The 23,483-nt window shown below is 43.2% G+C and overlaps 1 protein-coding gene across 5 annotated transcripts in view; it reads left to right on the top strand.

Annotated features, from left to right (window-relative positions):
* Nucleotides 1-23,483, top strand: part of LOC129854042 (xylosyl- and glucuronyltransferase LARGE2s) — a 242,808-nt gene that overhangs the window by 208,488 nt on the left and 10,837 nt on the right. For 4 of the 5 annotated variants that reach the window (XM_055920660.1, XM_055920659.1, XM_055920661.1 and 1 more), the window contains 8 exons: nt 11,939-12,123; nt 18,928-19,220; nt 19,470-19,552; nt 19,829-19,952; nt 21,093-21,264; nt 21,460-21,677; nt 22,825-22,950; nt 23,083-23,238. In XM_055920660.1, coding sequence (XP_055776635.1) covers nt 12,024-12,123; nt 18,928-19,220; nt 19,470-19,552; nt 19,829-19,952; nt 21,093-21,264; nt 21,460-21,677; nt 22,825-22,950; nt 23,083-23,238 — 1,272 coding nt within the window. In that variant the 5' untranslated portion in view covers nt 11,939-12,023. Of the gene's footprint in view, nt 1-134; nt 390-11,938; nt 12,124-18,927; nt 19,221-19,469; nt 19,553-19,828; nt 19,953-21,092; nt 21,265-21,459; nt 21,678-22,824; nt 22,951-23,082; nt 23,239-23,483 lie in introns of those variants that run through there. The other variant, XM_055920663.1, reaches the window with a different exon arrangement.

Below are 23,483 nucleotides of genomic sequence, written 5' to 3'. Positions count from 1 at the left end.
CCCAGTCTCTGTGTTAAAAGAGAATGAAAAAGAGAGCGAAAGACAATAAGAGCTCCGACCAACTCCTGTCTTTTGTCACAGAGGCTTAACCATGTGCAAGGTGACACCACTCCCCCTTTCTCTAGTTCTCCTTTCAGCCTCTCGCCCCCTTTTCTGCACATTTTCTGTTATTCGAGTTGGACTACTTTCATAAACACAGAGAGAGAGAGACAGAGAGAAACAGAGACACAGAGACACAGAGAGAACCGCAGAAGAAAAGGAGGATTAGGGAGAGGAAGAGAAGGGAGGGGCTTATTGAAAGTGTGGCTGTGCACAACAACGCGGACTTGCCGCTACCCGCCTGGCAGACACTTAACACACGGAGACGATTGGAGGGTACACACACGCAGGTAGGAAGAAAGTGCAAAGGTCATAGCTTGTTATTATCAACTGTGTGTGTGTGTGGGTCGGCTTTCTTTTCACTGTCAGCTGTCAAATGTTCTTGCCAGACCTACAAGCACGTCTTACAGATGGAAAGGTGAGAGAGACAGAACAAGAGATTGTGTCTGTGTGTGAGGTGGACAGAACAAGTGGTGTGTTCTTGTGTGAACAGGAGTGGGAGGTGAGCAGCACTCCCCTGTTCTCTCCTTCCATCCCCCCTTGAGTGAATAGAGCATTTGTGCTGTCATTGTAGTTCTTCTGTCCCATTATTTTCTTCTGTCCCTCCCTTCCTACAGTATCTCTATCTGTTGTGGTTTACCTACAGAATGTTCTGTTTTTTTATGTTTGTGTCCTGCAGCTCTATATTCTCTGAGATCTTTTCACGTCATTGTTTTCCTCAAGGTACTATCTCCTAAAGGTTTTCCCCAGGAATTTGACCTTTGTGTGCTGTGTTTACTATCTCGGATGTCCTTCTCTAGACTGTGTGTGTGTGTGTGTGTGTGTGTGTACTATGTTCCGTTGTCTTTCTTTGTTGTACGTTGTTATTGAGTCATCCAGTGTGTGGTTGTTTTAGCGAGTGAGCCGCCAGAGGTGACGGTATGTTGGAACAACAAAGTAGGGCACATGGGACAAGGTAACTATCTCTGCTGTTATGGTTATTCCTGCAGGCCATTGAAGGATACTCAGCTTAATCTGTTGTCGCGTCACTCCGTACAGGGGGCCGAGGAGGACGTGCGTGTGCCTGCGTGTGCGTGTGTATCAGCGCGTGCCTGCGTCCGCGTGTGTTTATGCATAACCAGGCAAATTGTAGTGTAAACTGAGGTGAGATTAGTTCGTTGGTGACCTAGTGTAGCCTCTAGCTTTATTGTGTGTCCTTCCCCTGTGTCTCTGTGACAGCTGGGGTTCCGCTCAGAAAACAATCCCTCATATTGTCAACAAACATACGATTATGACATTGACCTATTATTCAAACTAGAATTGAATGACCTTAAAACAGGATTTGCCTTACTCTTTACTATGGCTCTGATTGCACACTCCCTGTGTGTGTGTGTGTGTGTGTGTGTGTGTGTGTGTGTGTGTGTGTGTGTGAGTCCGTGCATGCGTGCCTAAAGATTAACCGATTTTCACACAGTTCAGCAAAAAGCCAAATACACCGTACACACTGCTGAATCACCTTTTTTTTCCATTAGGAGAGGAGTTTCTTGAAAGTTTTCAAACCATATTCTGGAAGTCTGTTTTTCTGGGCCTCTGTGATGGATGCCGATGATCTGTGATAGATAAGGGATAGCTAGCAGATAGGCAATAAGTCATAGATCTATAGCTATTTGTCCAGAAACCGTTATTTTGCTTCTTGCTCTCTCTCATATTTCTACGGGCAGCTGCAGAGCTATAGTTACATTTAAACAACACACTTACTCTCTCTCCTTTAGGCCCTTAGTAACCTGACGCCCATTCCCACTTAGAATTCCTAGACTAAAGTCCTCCATAGATGTATCTCTTTCTCCCAGGAATGATATCCTAGTCTGCCCTCAAGCATGTAATTCCCTCATGCCATATGTTTCTAGTACTATATGTGATTTCTATTCCTCTGTATGTATGTATGTATGTATGTATGTATGTGTTTGTGTGTGTGCTTTAACTACCACAGGACAAGTGTGTAAAGACTGTAAAAGTGTTTGCGAAGGAAATGGAAAACTACACCCAAACACTATCTTTTGGTATTTGTTTCATTAGTCCATTGTTGATATAGTCCCAAAATGTTTTGCATGTCAGCAATCACGTTTTGAAGATATGTAACTTTCAAAACACAGAAATATGGCCTGTGTGACGCATCTGGCATCATATGACGCTGCGTTTTACAGTTTCCCTTTAATATTCCTCACTGATAATCAAGCCCATTGTTTGTGAATTGCTGAGGCTGTGAAGTGCCAACCTGGATTGGCCCTGGAGAAGCGCTCATCTTTCCATTACCAGCACTGGAGAGGTGCTCTGATATAGGGCCGAGGAAGAGATTGGAATAGAGGGGAAGATTAGGAAAAGAAGGGACTTTGAGACGCAGACTGATAAAGGCTGATTTTAGAGGGTGGCCAGACGTGAGGACACACATTAGCTCGGGTTTAATCGTCAAAGGACCAACGGACCATGTAACGCTGAGTGTGTGTTTGCGTGCGTGTGTGTGACTGTTGTGACTGAAAAACTACTGCAAATTTTTTTTTTCTCTCTCTCTCTCTCTCTCATATATTCATACTAACATAGAGAATCCTCCTTATACAGTGCATTCGAAAAGTATTCAGACCCCTTGACTTTTTACACATTGTTATGTTAGTCTTATTACAAAATACCCCATAATGACAAAGTAGGGCAGGTTGTAAGAAATTTTAGCAAATGTATTAAAAATCAAAAACTGAAATACAACATTAACATAAGTATTCAGACCCTTTACTCATTTGTTGAAGCACCTTTGGCAGTGATTACAGGATATTCTTCATGGCACACCTGTATTTCAGGAGTTTCTCCCATTCTTCTCTGCAGATCCTCTCAAGCTCTGTCAGGTTGGACGGGGAGCATCGCTGCACAGCTGTTTTCAGGTCTCTCCAGAGATGTTAGATCGGGTTCAAGTCCGGGCTCTGGCTGGGCCACTCAAGGACATTCAGAGACTTGTCCCAAAGCCACTCCTGCGTTGCCTGAGGTCCTGAGCATTCTGGAACAGGTTTCTCTGTTCTTTGCTCCGTTCATCTTTCCCTCGACCCTGACTAGCCTCCCATTTCCTGCCGCTGAAAAACATCCCCATAGCATGATGCTGCCAACCACTATGCTTCACTGTAGGGATGGTGCCAGGTTTCCTCCAGACGTGACGCTTGGCATTCAGCGCAAAGAGTTCAATCTTGGTTTCATCAGACCAAGGCCTTTCTCCCCCGATTGCTCTGTTTAGCCGGGCGGCCAACTCTAGGAAGAGTCTTGGTGGTTCCAAACTTCTTCTGTTTTAAGAATGATGGAGGCCACTGCTCTTGGGGACCTTCAATGCTGCAGCCATTTTTTGGTACCCTTCCCCAGATCTGTGCCTCGACACAATCTTGTCTCGAAGCTCTACAGACAATTCCTTCGACCTCATCGCTTGGTATTTGCTCTGACATGCACTGTCAACTGTCAGACCTTATATAGACAGGTGTGTGCCTTTCCAAATCATGTCCAATCAATTAAATTTACCACAGGTGGACTCCACTCAAGTTGTAGAAACATCTCAAGGATGATCAATAAAAATAGGATACACCTGACCTTATTTTCAAGTCTCATAGCAAAGGGTTTGAAAACTTATGTAAATAATATATATATTTTTTTAATAACTTAGCAAAAATGACTAAACCTGTTTTCGCTTTGTCATTATGAGGTATTGTGTGTAGGTTGATCAGGAAAATGTTGTAAATAATCCATTTTAGAATAAGGCTGTAACGTAACAACATTTAAATTTGGAAAAAGTCAAGGGGTGTGAATACTTTCCAAATGCACTCTATCTATTATATGTACATATATATATTTATTTTCCTGTCTCTGACATTGCTCGTTCTGATATTTATTTTTTCATTTCTCAATTATGCGTGTATTTTTGAAAATTGTATTATTATTGCTCGGTATTACTGCACTGTTGGAGTTAAAAACCTGCGATAACATCATCTGCAAATCAATAAACTTTGATTTGATTTGCTTCTCTTATGATAGCAGTCAGAGCTCCAGCAGATGTGATATGAGTAGCAGGGTCTAACTGTCTAAATTGCAGTTTCATGTGAAAACACCCTGCTGTTACTGTGAAGTGTGTGAACCATCATGTGAGCACATTTTATTGACCGGGGTGATAATTGGGTTTCTTGCCCTGCTCTGAGAAAAATGCAGAAGAGAGATGTGTGTTTGTGTGTGTGTGTGTGTGTGTGTGTGTGTGTGTGTGTGTGTGTGTGTGTGTGTGTGTGTGTGTGCTGCATCTCTCTGTCATCTCCCTGACACACGCCTGAACAGACTCCATTACCGTATATTGCCCCAAGTGACATAAAGCCTGATTTGAAATGAACAGAAGTGATCTAGGGAGGCTGCAACAACAATACATGAGGACACACACACATAGTCAGCCAACCAAACACTAACACACACATTCACACACATGCTGGTGGTTGTTCACCCGCCCTAAATTGCTAATAACCCATCCACAACCACCCGACTATGTGATAAAAGTGAAAATCGGATGCCCGCACCTGATCCTAACCCGCAAAGATAGAATATGTGCATTGGGCTACGGTCAGGGAAGGCGGAATGATTTTTTGACAGGAGGTGCAGGATTGTTTTTTTGCCTAATTTAAATATGTTTCTGCTTATAATTTCTGACATTTTGGTAGACTATTTGTTAGTCAACTTGTCTATATTTAGATACGTGCAGCTTTGCTTCTGTCGTTATATGTTGCTCTAGAAGACTAAATAAAGTCTTGCTCACCAGAACGTTTATTTTTTGTATTTTTTAATTTAACCTTAATGTAACTAGGCAAGTCAGTTAAGAACAAATTATTATTTACAGTGACGACGCTGAGCCAATTGTGCGCCACCTTATGGGACTCCCGATCATGGCCGGATGTGATACAGCCCGGGATCGAAGGGTTGGAGCAGGGAATTTGACCCCGGTCTTCGGGTGGCGTTTCTAAGCCGTGTCCGTTATTGCTAGACCACGGGCTCTACACGACTTGCATTCATTTTAATGAAGTAAACAGCAAAAAAAAAAAAGAAACGCCCCTTTTTCAGGACCCTGTCTTTCAAAGATAATTCGTAAAACTCCAAATAACTTCACAGATCTTCATTGTAAAGGGTTTAAACACTGTTTCCCATGCTTGTTCAATGAAGCATAAACAATTAGTAAACATGCACCTGTGGAACGGTCATTAAGACACTAAAAGCTTACAGACGGAGGCAATTAAGGTCACCGTTATGAAAGCTTAGGACAGTAAAGAGGCCTTTCTACTGACTCTGAAAAACACGAAAAGAAAGATGATCCAGGGTCCCTGCTCATCGCGTGAACGTGCCTTAGGCATGCTGCATGGAGGCATGAGGACTGCAGATGTGGCCATGGCAATAAATTGCAATGTCCGTACTGTGAGACGCCTAAGACAGCGCTACAGGGAGACTGGACAGACAGCTGATCATCCTCGCAGTGGCAGACCACGTAACAACACTTGCACAGGATCGGTACATCCGTACATCACACCTGTGGGACAGGTACATGATGGCAACAACTGCCCTCGTTACACCAGGAATGCACAATCTCTCCATCAGTGCTCAGACTGTCCGCAATAGGCTGAGAGAGGCTGGACTGAGGGCTTGTAGGCCTGTTGTAAGGCAGGTCCTCACCACACATCACCGGCAACTACGTTGCCTATGGGCACAAACCCACCGTTGCTGGATCAGACAGGACTGGCAAAAAGTGCTCTTCAAATCAAAGTTTATTTGTCACATGCTCCGAATACAACAGGTGAACAACAGTGCAATGCTTACGTACAGGCTCTAACCATTAGAGCAAAAAAAAGATATTAGGTGAATAGGTAGGTAAAGGAATAAAACAGTAAAAAGGTTTTTCACGGTTTTGTCTGACCAGGGGTGATGGTCGGATTCAAAATTATCGTTGAAGGAATGAGCGTTACATCGAGGCCTGCACTCTGGAGCGGGATCGATTTAGAGGTGGAGAGTCCACCATGATCTGGGGTGGTGTGTCACAGCATCATCGGACTGAGCTTGCTGTCATTGCAGGCAATCTCAATGCTGTGCGTTACAAGGAAGACATCCTCCTCCCTCATGTGGTCCCTTTCTGCAGGCTCATCCTGACATGACCCTCCAGCATGACAATGCCACCAGCCATACTGCTCGTTTTGTGCGTGATTTCCTGCAAGACAGGAATGTCAGTGTTCTGCCATGGCCAGCGAAGAGACCGGATCTCAATGTTATTGAGCCCGTCTGGGACCTGTTAGAGTGAGGGCTAGGGCCATTCCCCCCAGAAATGTCTGGGAACTTGCAGGTGTCTTGGTGGAAGAATGGGGTAACATCTCACAGCAAGAACTGGCTAATCTGGTGCAGTCCATGAGGAGGAGATGCACTGCAGTACTTAATGCAGCTGGTGGCCACACCAGATACTGACTTACTTTTGATTTTGACCCCCCCTTTGTTCAGGGACACATTATTCCATTTATGTTAGTCACATGTCTGTGGAGTTTTTCTCAGTTGTTGAATCTTATGTTCATACAAATATTTACACGTTACGTTTGCTGAAAATAAACGCAGTTGACAGTGAGAGGACGTTTCTTTTTTTGCTGAGTTTATATGTTGGTTGTTTATTTGAGTTAATTTCAATTAACCCCAGAATAATTTCATTCAGTGTGGTTGAGTGGGTCAAATTCCAATGAAATGTACCATTTTACTGCCCTCCTGTTTCTAATCTGTCTTAATAAAGCATTGAAATAAGAAAGGTGGAATTCCACAACAAATATTCTCTTTTGGCCCTTGTCATCATTCAATATTTAAGCTATACACCATTGATTGTATAATAAACAGTTTGTGTTTTGATGTTGCCTTTTCATGTGCACTAAAACCCCTTAAAATCACCCATATTAAGGTTGAAGAACTTCATTTCATTTCTGTTTAAAACACATTCTGTGCATTAAAACACTTGCATTGGGTTGACTTTCAAACACCCTCCAAACTCCAGATCTCAGCTGAGACTTTCTACTTTTACAGTGTAGTTGACATCGCTACAGTTCTCTGTCATCTCTGCTTCCTTCGTGGAGCAAAGACATTTAGGGACCGGGGAGAAAATGCAATAACAAAAAAGGGTAATATTTTCAGTGCAAAATATTTTATTATGCTTATAAAGATAACACCTCTACTGATGGTCCCTAACTGCACATTCGCATTCACTCAAGAATGCTGAAAGAAAGAAATAATTTCTCCACTCCTGTTCGAGTCAAAATTTACATTTGGGTGTATCAATCAGCCAGGTCTCCTGTGATACAAGTCAGTATTCGACGTCCATCCATGTCTGAGGATGTCTGCCGATGACGTGTAAACTGTCCACAAGGGGCAACAGTGAGTGCTGTTACCTTCAAGTAGGTTTTGATTTTGCTATGGTGTTGAGGACTGGGATTGTGGATGGGCATAAGCAACTACCTCTGGTGCCAAAGGTTGCATGTTTGAATCCAGCAATAGAAAGTTGTTTTTGAGATTTTTGTTGTAAACCTATTCCAAAACCTTAACCCTTACGTTAACCATTCGGAGTTAATTCCTAAACACTTAAACACAAAATGTTATGTTTGAGAAACATGGATGTACGTCTAATTCTGACCTGAGCTTGTTGGTATCAATTTACTGCAAGAAATGCTTAATTCTGCATGAGTTAATGTTAAGACTGTGAGAAGTTATAGACCTACAGTCAATGTCCAGATTTCAGTTTCCATTTAACCCATCTGAACAGTAGGCTACAGTTCCCTTGACGTGTCATAGGGATATTTGAAGTCCCCGTCCTGTGACTGTCAAATTTATATAGCGCCTCACAATCATCACACATAACATAGCCAACACTGCTATCATCCTCTTTCACCACATCTTTCCAAAACATACATTTAATGGCCCCTACTTACTCTATATTTTCTATTCTCCATTTAGCAGCTTTTCTGTTATTGATTTAAAAACTTGTCCTTTTTGCCTCAGTGGATCAACATTAAACTTTTTTTGCCTGTTCCCAAAAGCTTTAGTGGATTGCCTTGTAGGCTATTTGGCAAGTGTAAAGTTATGCCCTAAAGCTTAGGTTTACACACTAATGCCAGATGCAAAACTATACATGTCCTATATGTCCTATAGTGTCCTATTCACCTCCCCTTGCCATTTTTCCTATATTGTTGCCTTACAACCTGGAATAAAAATAGATTTTGGGGGAGGGGTTTGTATCATTTGATGTACACAACATGCCTGTCACGGCCGTCAAGGCGCAGCGTGGTATGCGTACATTCTTCTTTATTATAAGAATGAACACTGAACAAAACGAACCGTGAAGCTATACAAATGAGTGCTGACAGGCAACTACACAGACAAGAACCCACAAACACCAAAGGGGAAATGGCTACCTAAATATGTTCCCCAATCAGAGACAACGATAAACAGCTGCCTCTGGGAACCATATCAGGCCACCATAGACATAAATCACCTAGACCTACAACAACCTTTGACATACAAAAACCCTAGACAATACAAAAACTAACGTACACACCCTAGTCACACCCTGACCTAACCAAAATATAAAGAAAACAGATCTCAGGTCAGGGAATGACAATGCAAACTACTTCGATGCAAAATATGTTTTTATTGTGAAACAATAAAAATAAATACTGAACTTGAACGTGCATAAATATTCACCCCCCCCCCAAAGTCAATACTTTGTAGAGCCACCTTTTGCAGCAATTACAGCTGCAAGTATCTTGGGGTATGTCTCTATAAGCTTGGCACATCTAGCCACTGGAATTTTTGCCCATTCAAGGCAAAACTGCTCCAGCTCCTTCAAGGTGGATGGGTTCTGCTGGTGTACAGGAATCTTCAAGTCATACCACAGATTCTTAATTGGATTGAGGTCTGGGCTTTGACTGGGCCATTCCAAGACGTTGAAATGTTTCCCCTTAAACCACTCGAGTGTTGCTTTAGCAGTATTCTTAGGGTCAGTGTCCTGCTGGAAGGTGAACCGTCCCAGTCTCAAATCTCTGGAAGACTGAAACAGGTTTCCCTCAAGAATTTCCCTGTATTAAGAGCCATCCATCATTCCTTAAATTCTGACCAGTTTCCCAGTCCATGCCGATAAAAAACATCCCCACAGCATGATGCTGCCACCGCGCTTCACTAAAGGCCTTTAACCTGTTTGGGCTGCAGGGGCAGTATTGAGTAGCCGGATAAAAGGTGCCCATTTCAAACGGCCTCATACTCAATTCTTGCTCGTACAATATGCATATTATTATTACTATTGGATAGAAAACACTCTAGTTTCTAAAACCGTTTGAATTATATCTGTGAGTAAAACAGAACTCATTTTGCAGCACACTTCCTGACAGGAAGTGGAAAATCTGAAGTCGACGCTCTGTTCTAGGGCTTGCCTATAAATGTCCTTGATATATATCAGTATACATGCACTTCATACGTCTTCCACTAGATGTCGACAGGCAGTGAGAGAAGAAATTGAGTGTATAACTTGATCTGGGGTCGAACAAAAGCTCTTTGTATGACGTGTCACCAGTTTCTTGTTTTCTGGAGAGCGCGAAGGGACCTGGTATTGCCTTTTGGAAAGCTGTCGTTATAGACGACTAATATCTCCGGCTTTGATTTTATTTGATACATGTGACAATATCATCGTAAAGTATGTTTTTTCAATATAGTTTTATTAGATTGAAATTTTTTCGGGACGTTAGGCGTGTTGCGTTGTGTGCCTTTGTTCAGGAAGGAGAGCTTCGCGCCACTTTGCTAGCTTTCCGTGCTAATTGACTGGAGAAGAGGACATTCTAAATCCAAACAACGATTGTTCCCGACAAAGGACCCCTTGTACAACATTCTGATGAAAGGTCGTCAAAAGTAGGACCCATTTTATGATGCTATTTCATATATCTGTCGAACATGTGAAATAGTCGCTTGTGCCCAGATTTTGGGTACTCTCTTGCTATACCTAAGCTGGATGTCGTAATGAAGTTATTTTTAGAATTCTAACACGGCGATTGCATTAAGAACTAGTGTATCTATCATTTCCTATACATGTATTTTTTAGTAACGTTTATGTATAGTTATTTGGTCAGAATAGTTGGGGGGGGGGGGGGGGGGGGCAAGGAATGGGGCTGAGTTGGACCTAAGGAAAGAAACAAATATCCAAAAACACCCCTAAGCTAGACTAGCCTACTTCAATACAGCTAACTAACCAAAAATACAGTGGGTAGTCCACCCAGTTCTAACTAGTATTCTTAGACAAAGTATTCTTACGGGTAGTCTATACCCATGGGCGACTTGTCTTGGTAAACCCCCTTTTCCCACCATCAAACAAACAGTCAAACACCAAAACAATACTCACAGGATAATGGACTAAGTGACATGTAGTTGCTTAACCAAACAAGAGATCTACAGAGAGATTGCATGACTGATAGATTGAGCACCAGAGAAAACAACTGACAGGGTTTTTAAACCAAGGGAAAGGGAATGTGATAGGGTAAGAGAAAAGGAGCAGGTGTCTTCCAATTAGCAACTGATTGGTGACTGATGATTGGGGAATGATTATTGCCACCTGTGAGGGGAGAAGGAGAGAAAAGAAATACACACAGGATACCTGTATCCGTAATAGACGTGAATGTATTTTGATGTTATAGTTGAATCAACTGTAGATTTGAGGTGATTGCTGAACTATCCTTTTAAGGCAGGGGTGGCCAACCCTCGTCCTGAAGAGGGGCTCGTTGAGGTGGCTGAATCGGTTGAACACCTCTCTCCTTTCTCTTCTGTATCTGCAGGCCTTGGCTCTCTTTCCCTATCCAATGTACAAAGTCTCTCCACAGCCGTCACTTACTCTGACTGTGACCCAGCAATGGCTTTGGTTGTTGTGTTATTAATGTTACTAATATAATTGTCTGTTGAATTATACGTTTGGTTAATAGACTGCACATGTCAAAGTTTTTCTCCAGTATGTTGTGGTATTGTTGCTTGTCTCTCTCTGGCATTATCAGCAGTGCTCTTTGTCCTTGTTGTTTTAGAGTCTGCGAGCTATAAGTGCCGTGTCAAGATGATAGTTGAACGGGGCGATGAGAATCCGTAGGAAGGAGAGCCCTTGAGCAAACGAACACACACCTCGAGCAACCAAGCTAAACATCTGTGTTTTTGTTTAGTGAAGTCGCACACTGAAGGGCCGGATGTTCATTTGACAGTCTTGAGGGTGTGTGTGTGTTAGTGTCAAGTAGATAAATACCACAGGTTAGCGTTTTTCGTCATGACTCTTATGCTGGAGTCAACTCTGCAGAGTGGTCACTAGCTGATAGTCATAAAATCAGATTTTAAACCTTAACCACACCGCTAACATTAATGCCTAACCTTACACTTTCTCCTCCCTCTCCTCTCTCGCTCACCAGAGTTTTCACAACAACAAAGCAAAGGCCAGACACTCTTCTTTTTATAAACTCCCAAATATTTTTTGACTTCTCTTTTTTAATTGGCAGCTGCATCCAATCTTGTTTCCTTCAGGCCTGCATCTAATTAAGGTGAAACGTGATTAATTAAGCTCATCACAAAGAGAGGAAAGAGAGGTAAGGAAATGGAGAATGAGAGAGTCTGCCTGCACTCATTGCCAGTTGTCCACAATGTCTGGCTTGTGCCCATGACAGTTCCGTGTCCTAACTTCTGCTTTGCTTGAATATAAACTGCACTGTTATGCCACTAAAGCATTTTGTAATAGCATCATAGTAACCTTTTATCTTCTCATTTCTCCCTCCAGATGAGAGGATGCAGCAGGAAGCAGACGAGCGACTGAGCCCCACCTGAGCCCTGAACCATCACCTCCCCCGCCCGGCTGTCCCATCATGCACCTGCCATTTCGAGGTCGTCTGAAGCTGCTCGTGGCGTCTCTGACCGCCGTCATCCTGCTCACCTGGCTCTACCTGCTGGCTGGGAACCTGGAGAGTAAGTAGTACCTGCCTGTCGCCATGGTTACATGACTGACCGAAACAAATTTTCCGTTGAACTGCAGTAGGAAGGAATGGGAAACATGTACTGTAACGACTTTAAAAACAGATTAAACAATGGTATACAGATGCCATATCTTAATTTGGTCATCCTGTTGCAGGAATTTGGAAATGCAAACTTGTAGTGCATTCAAGGTTTAAAATTACTTCTAAAGTTTGTAATTTCCATTTTAATATGTCTGACTTGATTTGCCCTAATGGAAATTAACTCAAAATAATGTTTACGACCTCAAATAACTTTAATGACCCTCTGTTTATAAACTTAAATATCGACTTTGCCATTTTGTGGCACAGTCGATGTCATACAGGGCTACGGGCCAGAAGGTTGAGGGTTCGCCGACCACCACAGACAAACTCACTCTCTCTGCCTGTTTCATTATGGCCCTGCTACACTGTATCCATTGGGTGTTCGGCATTGCCATCATTGCCATTGAGGAAATGCTTCCTTTGAAATCAATGAAAGCTGCTTCACTGTCTGTGTTGTGCTCGCGATGTGTCACGTCCAATGTCAGTGTCCAAACTCAACAAATCAGAGGTTCAATCCTCGATGGCTGACTTCAAACATTCATTCTAGTTACGTTGACTAGCTAGGTTCAAAAGCAGCTTGCGAAATTAGAGGATCATTTAGTACACCCACTAGCAGCAATTTAGTGAGTACTTGTGAAAAACTGGACCAAAGCTAATGTACTTACGCATAATCGATGAATATGGTACAGTAGGCAAAATAGAAAAGACTCTGCTCCTCTCTCAAAACAACAAACTCTGTGTAGCAGGTAAAACTTCACATTACGTGACACTGATGGCAATGCATATAGTGGAGCTGAAGAGTAACACTACAATCAGTGCCCGCTGCAGACAATGATAAGCTAGGGGGAAATCAGATTTTCATATAATTATAACGTATTTGCAATACATTTTTCACGGACAAGTTTCTGTGCCAATGCACTCCACAACCAATAAACAAAGCATACCGACTTCGGGCACTTCAATATCATGGTTTGCATTTTCGACACTGCAATAAATGGATGTCAATCTCGACAAACAGAAAATGCATCCCTCAATACCTTCATAGGCCTACCCAGTGTCAAGCCAAGCCTTGGCTTGACAATCACCGAATGTCATTAAACTTTTTGGCGTTTTGTAACATGTCTCTTACCACAATCAAATGCTTCGCTCCACAGTTTGGATTGATTTGATTCAGTAAAAAAATATACATATACACACAGTACAACGATTTTTCAAAATGACCGGGATTGCACAATAGTCAGACTTATTTCCATTGTGGTCCCAATTTTCTTTTATAGATACAATTAAAATAATAGACACATTACAGAGACACAGACAACAAAAATACTCATCTAGAGGTTGAGCATGAGGCGGAGTTTAAGTACAATTCTAACAAGCTTATTTCGGCTTGGTCTGTAGCTTATTCTTTAGATGTTTGGGGATTCTGGTGAACCACTGGACTAGCACACTTGCCAGTGTCACGCCCTGACCTTAGAGCCTTCTTATTTCTCTATTTGGGTGGGCATTCTAGTTTTTCTATTTCTTTGTTGGCCGGGTATGGTTCCCAATCAGGCAGCTGTCTATCGTTGTCTCTGATTGGGGATCATACTTAGGCAGCCCTTTTTCCACCTTTTAGTTTGGGATCTTGTTTGTGTGTAGTTGCTCTCTGCACTGCATATAGCTTTACATTCGTTTTTTGTATATATATTTTTTCGGTGTCATTTAAATAAAAGTAAAATGTCTGCCTACCTTGCTGCACCTTGGTCCAATCCATCTCTAAACGAACGTGACAGCCAGAGTCTTTAGGTTGTCGCTATAGCAAGGTTTCCAACCACTTGGTGAGGGATTTTCATTTGAATATTAAAACATTTGCATAAATAATATGTGCATTTTCCCGTCAGAGGTGTGTTTCCATCAAATTGACTTGTTGCATTAAAACTTAGTCTGCATAAAAATAACTATTGCGGTTAAATTCCCGTGTACCAAAAAAAAAAACAGGTAAATGGGTTCCATCGCATTTTAAACTCTAGGGCTACTGATGGTTTTGTCTCAAATAATATTGCGTAGGTATAGCAAATGTGCCCAATCTGGTATTCATCACCATGCACTTATACCACCCTGTAAAGTTCATCAACTTATTTCCTCTGTAGAAAAATAAACTGCATGCTTTCCCATGATGTCGTGACAATCTTTATCCAACGTACTTTACTCGCATAAAAATGTTGATTGGGAACCTGGTTAATATGATGCCAGAATTAGGACAAACTTGCGCATGCCTACAGTAGACTTTTGAAGTAGCACATAAAAGGTAAAACATTTTAAAAGTTAATATTGAGGCATGATTAAAGCGTTAGGTTCTGGGTGCACAAGGAATGGCCACTCGGATTGGAGAGGAAGCAGAGCGTGCGTTAAGCTTTACAGAATACCTGGGCCTGCTGACAGCATACAGTTGTATATGGCAACATTACTATAGGACAACTTGGAAGAATGATTGTCTGCAACAGACAGCACATCTCAGTATCAGAAGTAAAAATACAGCCAGGATGGTCTGCTACTGTGCTTTTCTAGACCTTAACTCTCAATATTAGGAAGTTATTCCGAATGTTTGGTGTACTCAATGTAGTCTACCAGTCTCTTGTCCTCTATCCACCATTCATAGTGACAACAGTGGTAGGTGCACCATTTATCAAGGTCTGCAATAGGCTAACTGGCAGTCATGCCACACATAAAAGCATTCAAAGCTGCATTTTTTTTTTTTTTTTTTTTTTTTTTTACATTTTGTTACCTTACAGCCTTATTCTAAAAGGTATTACATTAAACAATTTATTTAGCAATCTACACACAAAACCGCATAATGACAAAGCAAAAACATTTTTGCAAATGTATTTAAAACAGTAATATCTTATTTCCATAAGTATTCAGACCCTTTGCTATGAGACTCGAGATTGAGCTCGGGTGCATCCTGTTTCCATTGATCATCCTTGAGATGTTTTTGCAACTTGTTTGGATTCCACCTGTGGTAAATGTAAATAGAATAAACATGATTTGGAAAGGCACACACCTATCTATATAAGGTCTCACAGTTGACAGTGCATGTCAGAGCAAAAACCAAGCCATGAGGTCGAAGGAATTGTCCGTAGAGCTATGAGACAGGATTGTGTCGCGGCACAGATCTGGGGAAGGGTACCAAATAATTTCTGCAGCATTGAAGGTCCCCAAGATCACAGTGGCCTCATCATTCTTAAAGGGAAGAAGTTTGGAACCACCAGGAGCTGGCCGCCCAGCCAAACTGAGCAATCGGGGGAGAAGGCCCTTGGTCAGGGAGGTGACCAAGAAACCAATGGTGACTCTGACAGAGCTCTAGATTTCCTCTGTGGAGATGGGAGAACCTTCCAGAAGGACAACCACGTCTGCAGCACTCCACCAATCAGGCCTCTATGGTAGAGTGGCCGGACCAAAACCACTCCTCAGTAAAAGGCACATGATAGTCCGCTTGGAGTTTGCCAAAATGCACCTAAAGACTCTCAAACCATGAGAAACAATATTCTCTTATCTGATGAAACCAAGGTTGAACTCTTTGGCTTGAATGGTGAAGCACAGTGCTGGCAGCATCATGCTGTAGGGATGTTTTTCAGCGGCAGGGTCGAGACAAAGATGAACGGAGCCAAGTACAGAGATCTATGATGAAAACCTACTCCGGAGCACTCAGGGCCTCAGAATGAGGCAAAGGTTTACCTTCCAACAGGACAACAACCCTAAGCACACAGACAAGACAACGCATGAGTGGCTTTGGGAAAGTCTCTGAATGTCCTTGAGTGGCCCAGCCAGAGCCCGGACTTGAACCCGATCCAACATCTCTGGAGAGACCTGAAAACAGCTGTGCAGCAACGCTCCCCATTCAACCTGACAGAGCTTGAGAGGATCTGCAGAGAACAATGGGAGAAACTCCCCAAATACAGCTGTGCCAGGCTTGTAGTGTCATACCCAAGAAGACTCGTGGCTGTAATTGCTGCCAAAGGTGTTTCCACAAAGTACTGAATAAAGGGTCTGAATACTTATGTAAATGTGATATTTCATTTTTAATTTATGAGCTTTGTCATTATGGGGTATTGTGTGTAGATTGATGAGGGGAAAAAAACAATTTAATACATTTTAGCATAAGGCTGTAATGTAACAAAATGTGGGAAAAATCTAGCGGTCTGAGTACTTTCCGAAGGAACTGTAGGGAGGCGCATGCAAGCAGATGAGGAAATGTGGCTAGGATAGAATAAATTATATAATAAATCCTGCAAAAGAGCGAATGTAAACCAGGGTAAAAACACACTACCCTCCCCTGTGCCCAATAATATATATATATATATATACACTGCTCCAAAAAATAAAGGGAACACTTAAACAACACAATGTATCTCCAAGTCAATCACACTTCTGTGAAATCAAACTGTCCACTTAGGAAGCAACACTGATTGACAATAAATTTCACATGCTGTTGTGCAAATGGAATAGACAAAAGGTGGAAATTATAGGCAATTAGCAAGACACCCCCAATAATGGAGTGATTCTGCAGGTGGTGACCACAGACCACTTCTCAGTTCTTATGCTTCCTGGCTGATGTTTTGGTCACTTTTGAATGCTGGCGGTACTCTCACTCTAGTGGTAGCATGAGACGGAGTCTACAACCCACACAAGTGGCTCAGGTAGTGCAGTTCATCCAGGATGGCACATCAATGCGAGCTGTGGCAAAAAGGTTTGCTGTGTCTGTCAGCGTAGTGTCCAGAGCATGGAGGCCTACCAGGAGACAGGCCAGTACATCAGGAGACGTGGAGGAGGCCGTAGGAGGGCAACAACCCAGCAGCAGGACCGCTACCTCCGCCTTTGTGCAAGGAGGTGCACTGCCAGCGCCCTGCAAAATGACCTCCAGCAGGCCACAAATGTGCATGTGTCTGCTCAAACGGTCAGAAAGACTCCATGAGGGTGGTATGAGGGCCCGACGTCCACAAGTGGGGGTTGTGCTTACAGCCCAACACCGTGCAGGACGTTTGGCATTTGCCAGATAACACCAAGATTGGCAAATTCGCCACTGGCGCCCTGTCCTCTTCACAGATGAAAGCAGGTTCACACTGAGCACATGTGACAGACGTGACAGAGTCTGGAGACGCCGTGGAGAACGTTCTGCTGCCTGCAACATCCTCCAGCATGACCGGTTTGGCGATGGGTCAGTCAAGGTGTGGGGTGGCATTTCTTTGTGGGGCCGCACAGCCCTCCATGTGCTCGCCAGAGGTAGCCTGACTGCCAATAGGTACCGAGATGAGATCCTCAGACCCCTTGTGAGACCATATGCTGACACATGCACATTTGTGGCCTGCTGGAGGTCATTTTGCAGGGCGCTGGCAGTGCACCTCCTTGCACAAAGGCGGAGGTAGCGGTCCTGCTGCTGGGTTGTTGCCCTCCTACGGCCTCCTCCACGTCTCCTGATGTACTGGCCTGTCTCCTGGTAGCGCCTCCATGCTCTGGACACTACGCTGACAGACACAATAAACCTTTTTGCCACAGCTCGCATTGACGTGCCATCCTGGATGAACTGCACTACCTGAGCCACTTGTGTGGGATGTAGACTCCGTCTCATGCTACCACTAGAGTGAGAGCACCGCCAGCATTCAAAAGTGACCAAAACATCAGCCAGGAAGCATAGGAACTGAGAAGTGGTCTGTGGTCACCACCTGCAGAATCACTCCTTTTTTGGGGGTGTCTTGCTAATTGCCTATAATTTCCACCCTTTTGTCTATTCCATTTGCACAACAGCATGTGAAATGTATTGTCAATCAGTGTTGCTTCCTAAGTGGACAGTTTGATTTCACAGAAGTGTGATTGACTTGGAGATACATTGTGTTGTTTAAGTGTTCCCTTTATTTTTTTGAGCAGTGTGTGTATATATATATTTTTTTTTTAAACCCTTCCCAATTTCGATCTGACCTAACAATTCACATTTCCTCTTGCTGCAGGATTATAATCCTGCTGTGTGAAACTGGCTCAAATTTAAGATACAACATCTGTACTAACAATCTTGTAGGCTGTTTGAGATTCTAAGATTTCTTTGTCCTAGAATTGCTTCGATTAATTTCGTGACTTCTGAGAATCAAGCAAGGCTCTTCGGCAAATTTCTGTGCTTAAGTGTTCTTAGGCAGTCTGTTTATGATTGTCAGTATCCTGTTGTAAACAGAACAATAGACCCTGGACATACTCACTCCTAAATCCAATTAAAGATGCGCGCCCAAATTAATAAACACACACACACAATTTGCATGCAAATCCTCTCACACATATTGTACCTAAGATGACTGATGGGGTGTTATAGTGCAGTCTGTTCACTTCAGCTCTACGGAATAGCCGTAGGAAGCAGTGAATTACTGTGTCCACACTAGAGGACAAGGCTGTCCTTGTACAGTGTCAGTGCTGGGTCTGACTGTCTACATATCAGTATTTCTATCTCACCCACCTTCCTCTAAGCGACCAGGAACAGGGTGTGACATTTCAGCTCTGTCGGCCAGCTGCTCCTCAGACAGGGTGTCAAACAGACAGAGGTGGGTTGATGAGAGGGAAAGCGGGAGAGACAAAGAAGTCGAAATACTATCTTTTCAACACTGCAAGTGAAGTGTACACTTTCTTCCCTCATGTGTTATACAACTCTAGAAATGAAAGACTTAATTCAACCCTAATTCTCCCCCCCCCCCTTCAGATGGGCGTTCTCTCCTCCTGTCCCCCTGTCTGTCAGAGACCCCCGAGGCACGGGTTCTAGAGCGGGCGGTTCTAGAGTCGCGGGTGCGCGAGATGGAGGAGGAGAACAGGCAGATCCGCTTGCAGCTCAACCACTTGCAGGGCACGGCTGGCCAGCCCGCCGACGGCGGTAACTACGGCAATGCGGCATGGGGGGCATCAGCTGACACTGGGCCCGAGGATGTGGAGAACACGGCGGAGGAGAGAGCCAATCACACCGAGTGTCCCCGTTCGCCCACCGTACTGAAGTGTGAGGTGAGCCAAGGATCAGAAACGTACTTTAGCACAGCTCGTTTTTTTTAGCTGTTTGTTTAGCTTCACTGTTTGGTCATTGGTTTTAAGTTGGTATGTCAGATCTACTGTCCGTGGTGTTCGTGTGTTTTGGATAAGCTAACATAGACATAAGTAATATGGCTGTAGTGCTAAAAGGATAACATAGGGAATCGATATTCCCAGCAGTGTTGATGGCATAGCTTGTGGCTAATTCTGCTCTCTCCTGTGCAGCTGATCCATGTAGCGTGCGTGTGTGCCGGTCACAACGCCAGCAGAGATGTGGTCACCCTGGTCAAGTCCATCCTGTTCCACAGGTAACACAACAGAGCTTCACATACAACTACACCTACTGCTATAACTACAGCTACACTGGATATAGCAACAGTAGTTGTTTATTCTACTTGATGAATTTTCAACTAATAAGGCTGATGTCAATTCAAAGGCCACTTGTAAAAATGATTAATTAATTATTGGACTCATGGGAAGTTGTGACTTTAGGGAAGGTCAGGCCCTTAATCAGAGAGATTAAGCACTTGAGTAGCTCTTGGCATATGTATTTCTCTCTCTCTCTCTTTCTCTCTCTCTCTCAGGAGAAACCCTCTCCATTTCCACTTCATCACAGACGCAGTAGCCAATCAGATCCTGAGTTCTCTGTTCCAGTCCTGGATGGTTCCGTCTGTACAAGTTAGCTTCTATGACGCAGACGAACTCAAGGTAAATATCCCCCCCCCCCCCACTTTTACAGTATTTTCTTTTGATGAGCTCTAGCTCAGTGATGGGCACCTATGGTCCTCAGGGACCTGAGTGTCTGCGCTCTCTTTTATATCAGTGTTCAGGAAATCATTTGTCTTCACTCTGTGAGCAACCATTGACATTAAAAGGGATTTCCACCACTTTCCAAACAATCAGTTGGCAGGAGAAAGAGAAATCCAGTTGACACAGAGACCATCCTTGCTCTCATTCAATGTTCCTTGTTCTACATGCTCTTTACACTCGCCTTCGTCCTCCCTTTCCCTACTCTTACAACAGTGATGTGTCACCTCAGTCCTTTTCCTCTCGCCTCTCCTCTGTCAGTCTGTGTAAATCGAAAAATGGTGTGTGTTTGTGCGTGTTGTGTGCTTGTTCTGTGGGTGCGTGGGCAGGCGGGTGTGTGCGTCTAGCTTTGGCTCTTTGCTATTGATAAGGGGTTCATAAAGTAACATTGTTTCTCAACTCGCATACCAACCTGCCTTGACCTGCAATATGACTTGGCTCCCCCCCCCCCTTCACATTCTCTCTCAGCCTCCGCAAGCTTAGCGGGAACAAAAGCTCTTTGTGCTCTCAATTTCTCAACCTACTCAGTTTTCATTAACTCAGTTCAAACGAAGAAGGAAACACTGCATCTTCTGAGCTGATTATATTTGCAAATGATTCACTTATGCAGATCCCATTCTGCGGAATCAAGAGGAATTAATGATCAGACATGGTTGCCCAGATGCATGCCAAAAGTTGTGCAGGTTTCAGTATTCATTGGGTATCCTGGGTATTAAAACAGATGATATTTTTCAAGATTGATGCTGTAGAGTAAACAGTAGAAATGCTCCACTTGGTTCACCTCTGGTTTTAAAGGGTATTTTATACTAAAGGGATCTTAGGAAACAGATGGGTGTCTGCGCAAGTTAGCTATTTAAAGGAAGGAGAATACCCTTACACACCTGACAAAGAGCCACAGTGGTGTTGCTTCTAATTACATTATTTTTCATACCTTGCAACTTTATATTCCCTTTTTCTCTTTAGAAATCAACATTTTCTGTGAGGTCTAAAGTTCTTCAACCTCACTCTTGCTTTCTCTCTCCATCTTCTCCTCTCTTCCAGTCGGAGGTGTCATGGATACCTAACAAGCACTACTCAGGTATCTACGGCCTGATGAAGCTGACCCTAACCAAGGCGCTGCCCTCTGACCTCACAAAGGTCATCGTCCTGGATACGGACATCACCTTCGCCACCGACATCGCTGAGCTCTGGGCCATCTTCAGGAAGTTCACTGGTACGACCTTTGACCTTGATAAACATTTCTGGTTGATTGATTGAATAATTAATTAATTGGATTAGTGATAAAAATCCCCCGAGGACAAAAATACCATTTGATAATCTAGTAGTTCAAAAACTGTCTGAAGACTCCACCTCATTACCAGCATTTTAAAATCTGGAAAAATTATGATTGGTGATGCTGTGATTGCAGACAAGCAGGTGATAGGTCTGGTGGAGAACCAGAGTGACTGGTACCTGGGGAACCTGTGGAAGAACCACAAACCCTGGCCCGCCCTGGGACGAGGCTTCAACACTGGGGTCATCCTGCTCTACCTGGAGAGGCTGCGACGGATTGGCTGGGAGCAGATGTGGAGGCTGACCGCCGAGAGAGAGCTAATGAGCATGCTCAGTACCTCGCTTGCGGACCAGGTCTGTATATTAAATTTTATAAAATTCTAGTCTATCTTTATTCAGAATATTATTAGATACTGTTTAGATCATTACATACATAACATATTTTAATATAGGGCAGGAATCATCAACTAGATTCAGCCGAGGGCCTATTATTATTATTATATATATTTTTTTTTTGGAGTGACTTGTCAGTGCCAGAACATAATTACAAATAATTTGTAGACCGCAAATTGACCGCAAGAAGACCACACAGATGTTTGACTAAAACATAATAATTTCAAACCTTGCTCACATTTGTATTGGATCACGTGTCTCTCTATTATGCGTGGAAATATTTGGGAACAGATGTCTTGAATAAAAATCACTTGGTGTCACGTTCGTCATGAGGAGTAGACCAAGATGCAGCGTGGTATGTTTCCGTCCTTTATTTCAGATGAGAAAACTTCAAATAACAAAAACAACAAGACGAACAAACGAAACGTGACGCTAGAATAATGCTTACAGGCAACCATACAGACAAGATCCCACAAAGCACAATGGTGAAATGGCTACCTAAATATGATCCCCATTCAGAGACAACGATTAACAGCTGCCTCTGATTGGGGACCACACCAGGCCAACATAAACATACAATTCCCCTAGATAACCCACCCACAATCACACCCCGACCTGTGTTTTTACAGTCTTTTATGTCTAACAATAAAAATATATATATAAAAATGTTGTGGTCCAACTAAAACCACCCCCGGGCAAAAAAAAGTTGGAACCATGATATACAGTAGGGTAATCTTATGCCTCAAAGCATACTGTGTATGAGGCAGATGGTAATGTAAGTGCTAATGAACATTTGGCGGATGTGTCAATGTGGATGTTTATTATTGTGTGCCAAAGTTATATATGATCTTCATGTTAAAATGAGTGTGTATAATAGCACCTTTTTTTCTTAGAGTGTATCTAGAAACTAAAAGGATTCTTTGGCTGTCCCCATAGGGGAACCCTTTGAATAGCCCTTTTGGGTTCTTGGTAGAACCCTTTTGAGTTCCATGTAGGACCCTTTACACAGAGGGTTCTACATGGAACCCAAAAGAGTTCAACCTGGAACCCTTTTTTCTAGGAGTGTATTACACAGGTCTTTAATGTGAGTGGGTAATCTTGTGTGCAGGACATCTTTAATGCGTTCATTAAGCAGAACCCAGTCCTAGTGCATCAGCTGCCCTGCTTCTGGAACGTTCAGCTGTCTGACCACACACGCTCTGAACAGTGCTACACAGAGGTGTCTGACCTCAAGGTAGGGCTATGCAGTGAAATACACACACTCGCATACACACACTATAGCAAAATCCCTCAATTCTTTCCTTATGAATGTACTGCATCTCATCTGGCTACCGTAACACTGTAACATGTTCATGTCCGGTGTCAGGTGATCCATTGGAACTCTCCTAAGAAACTTCGTGTGAAGAACAAGCATGTGGAGTTCTTCAGGAACCTCTACCTTACCTTCCTTGAGTACGATGGGAACCTACTGAGACGAGAGCTGTTTGGCTGCCCCAGCCAGGCCACCTCAGAGAGCGTTCGGGTGAGTAGAACATTACCATTACTTTAACCATAATTAAGTGATGATGCCTTTGAAGCCGGTGTTTGGCATGGGTGTTGCGGCAAACCGTGCCAATATATCCTCAACACCCTAGCAGAGCTGGTTAGGCTGTTATGTTATCAAGAGTGTTGGTGACTGCAACTGTGCTGATGGCAACAATTTGCACTTTTTTGACAATGTTTACTGACACCGGCCATATTCAACGGGGGATGAGCGTTCATAAATTC

The sequence above is a fragment of the Salvelinus fontinalis genome, chromosome 4, assembly GCF_029448725.1.
Source record: "Salvelinus fontinalis isolate EN_2023a chromosome 4, ASM2944872v1, whole genome shotgun sequence".
In the NCBI taxonomy this organism is placed as follows: Eukaryota; Metazoa; Chordata; class Actinopteri; order Salmoniformes; family Salmonidae; genus Salvelinus; species Salvelinus fontinalis.
This window is presented reverse-complemented; position numbering and strand designations above follow the sequence as displayed.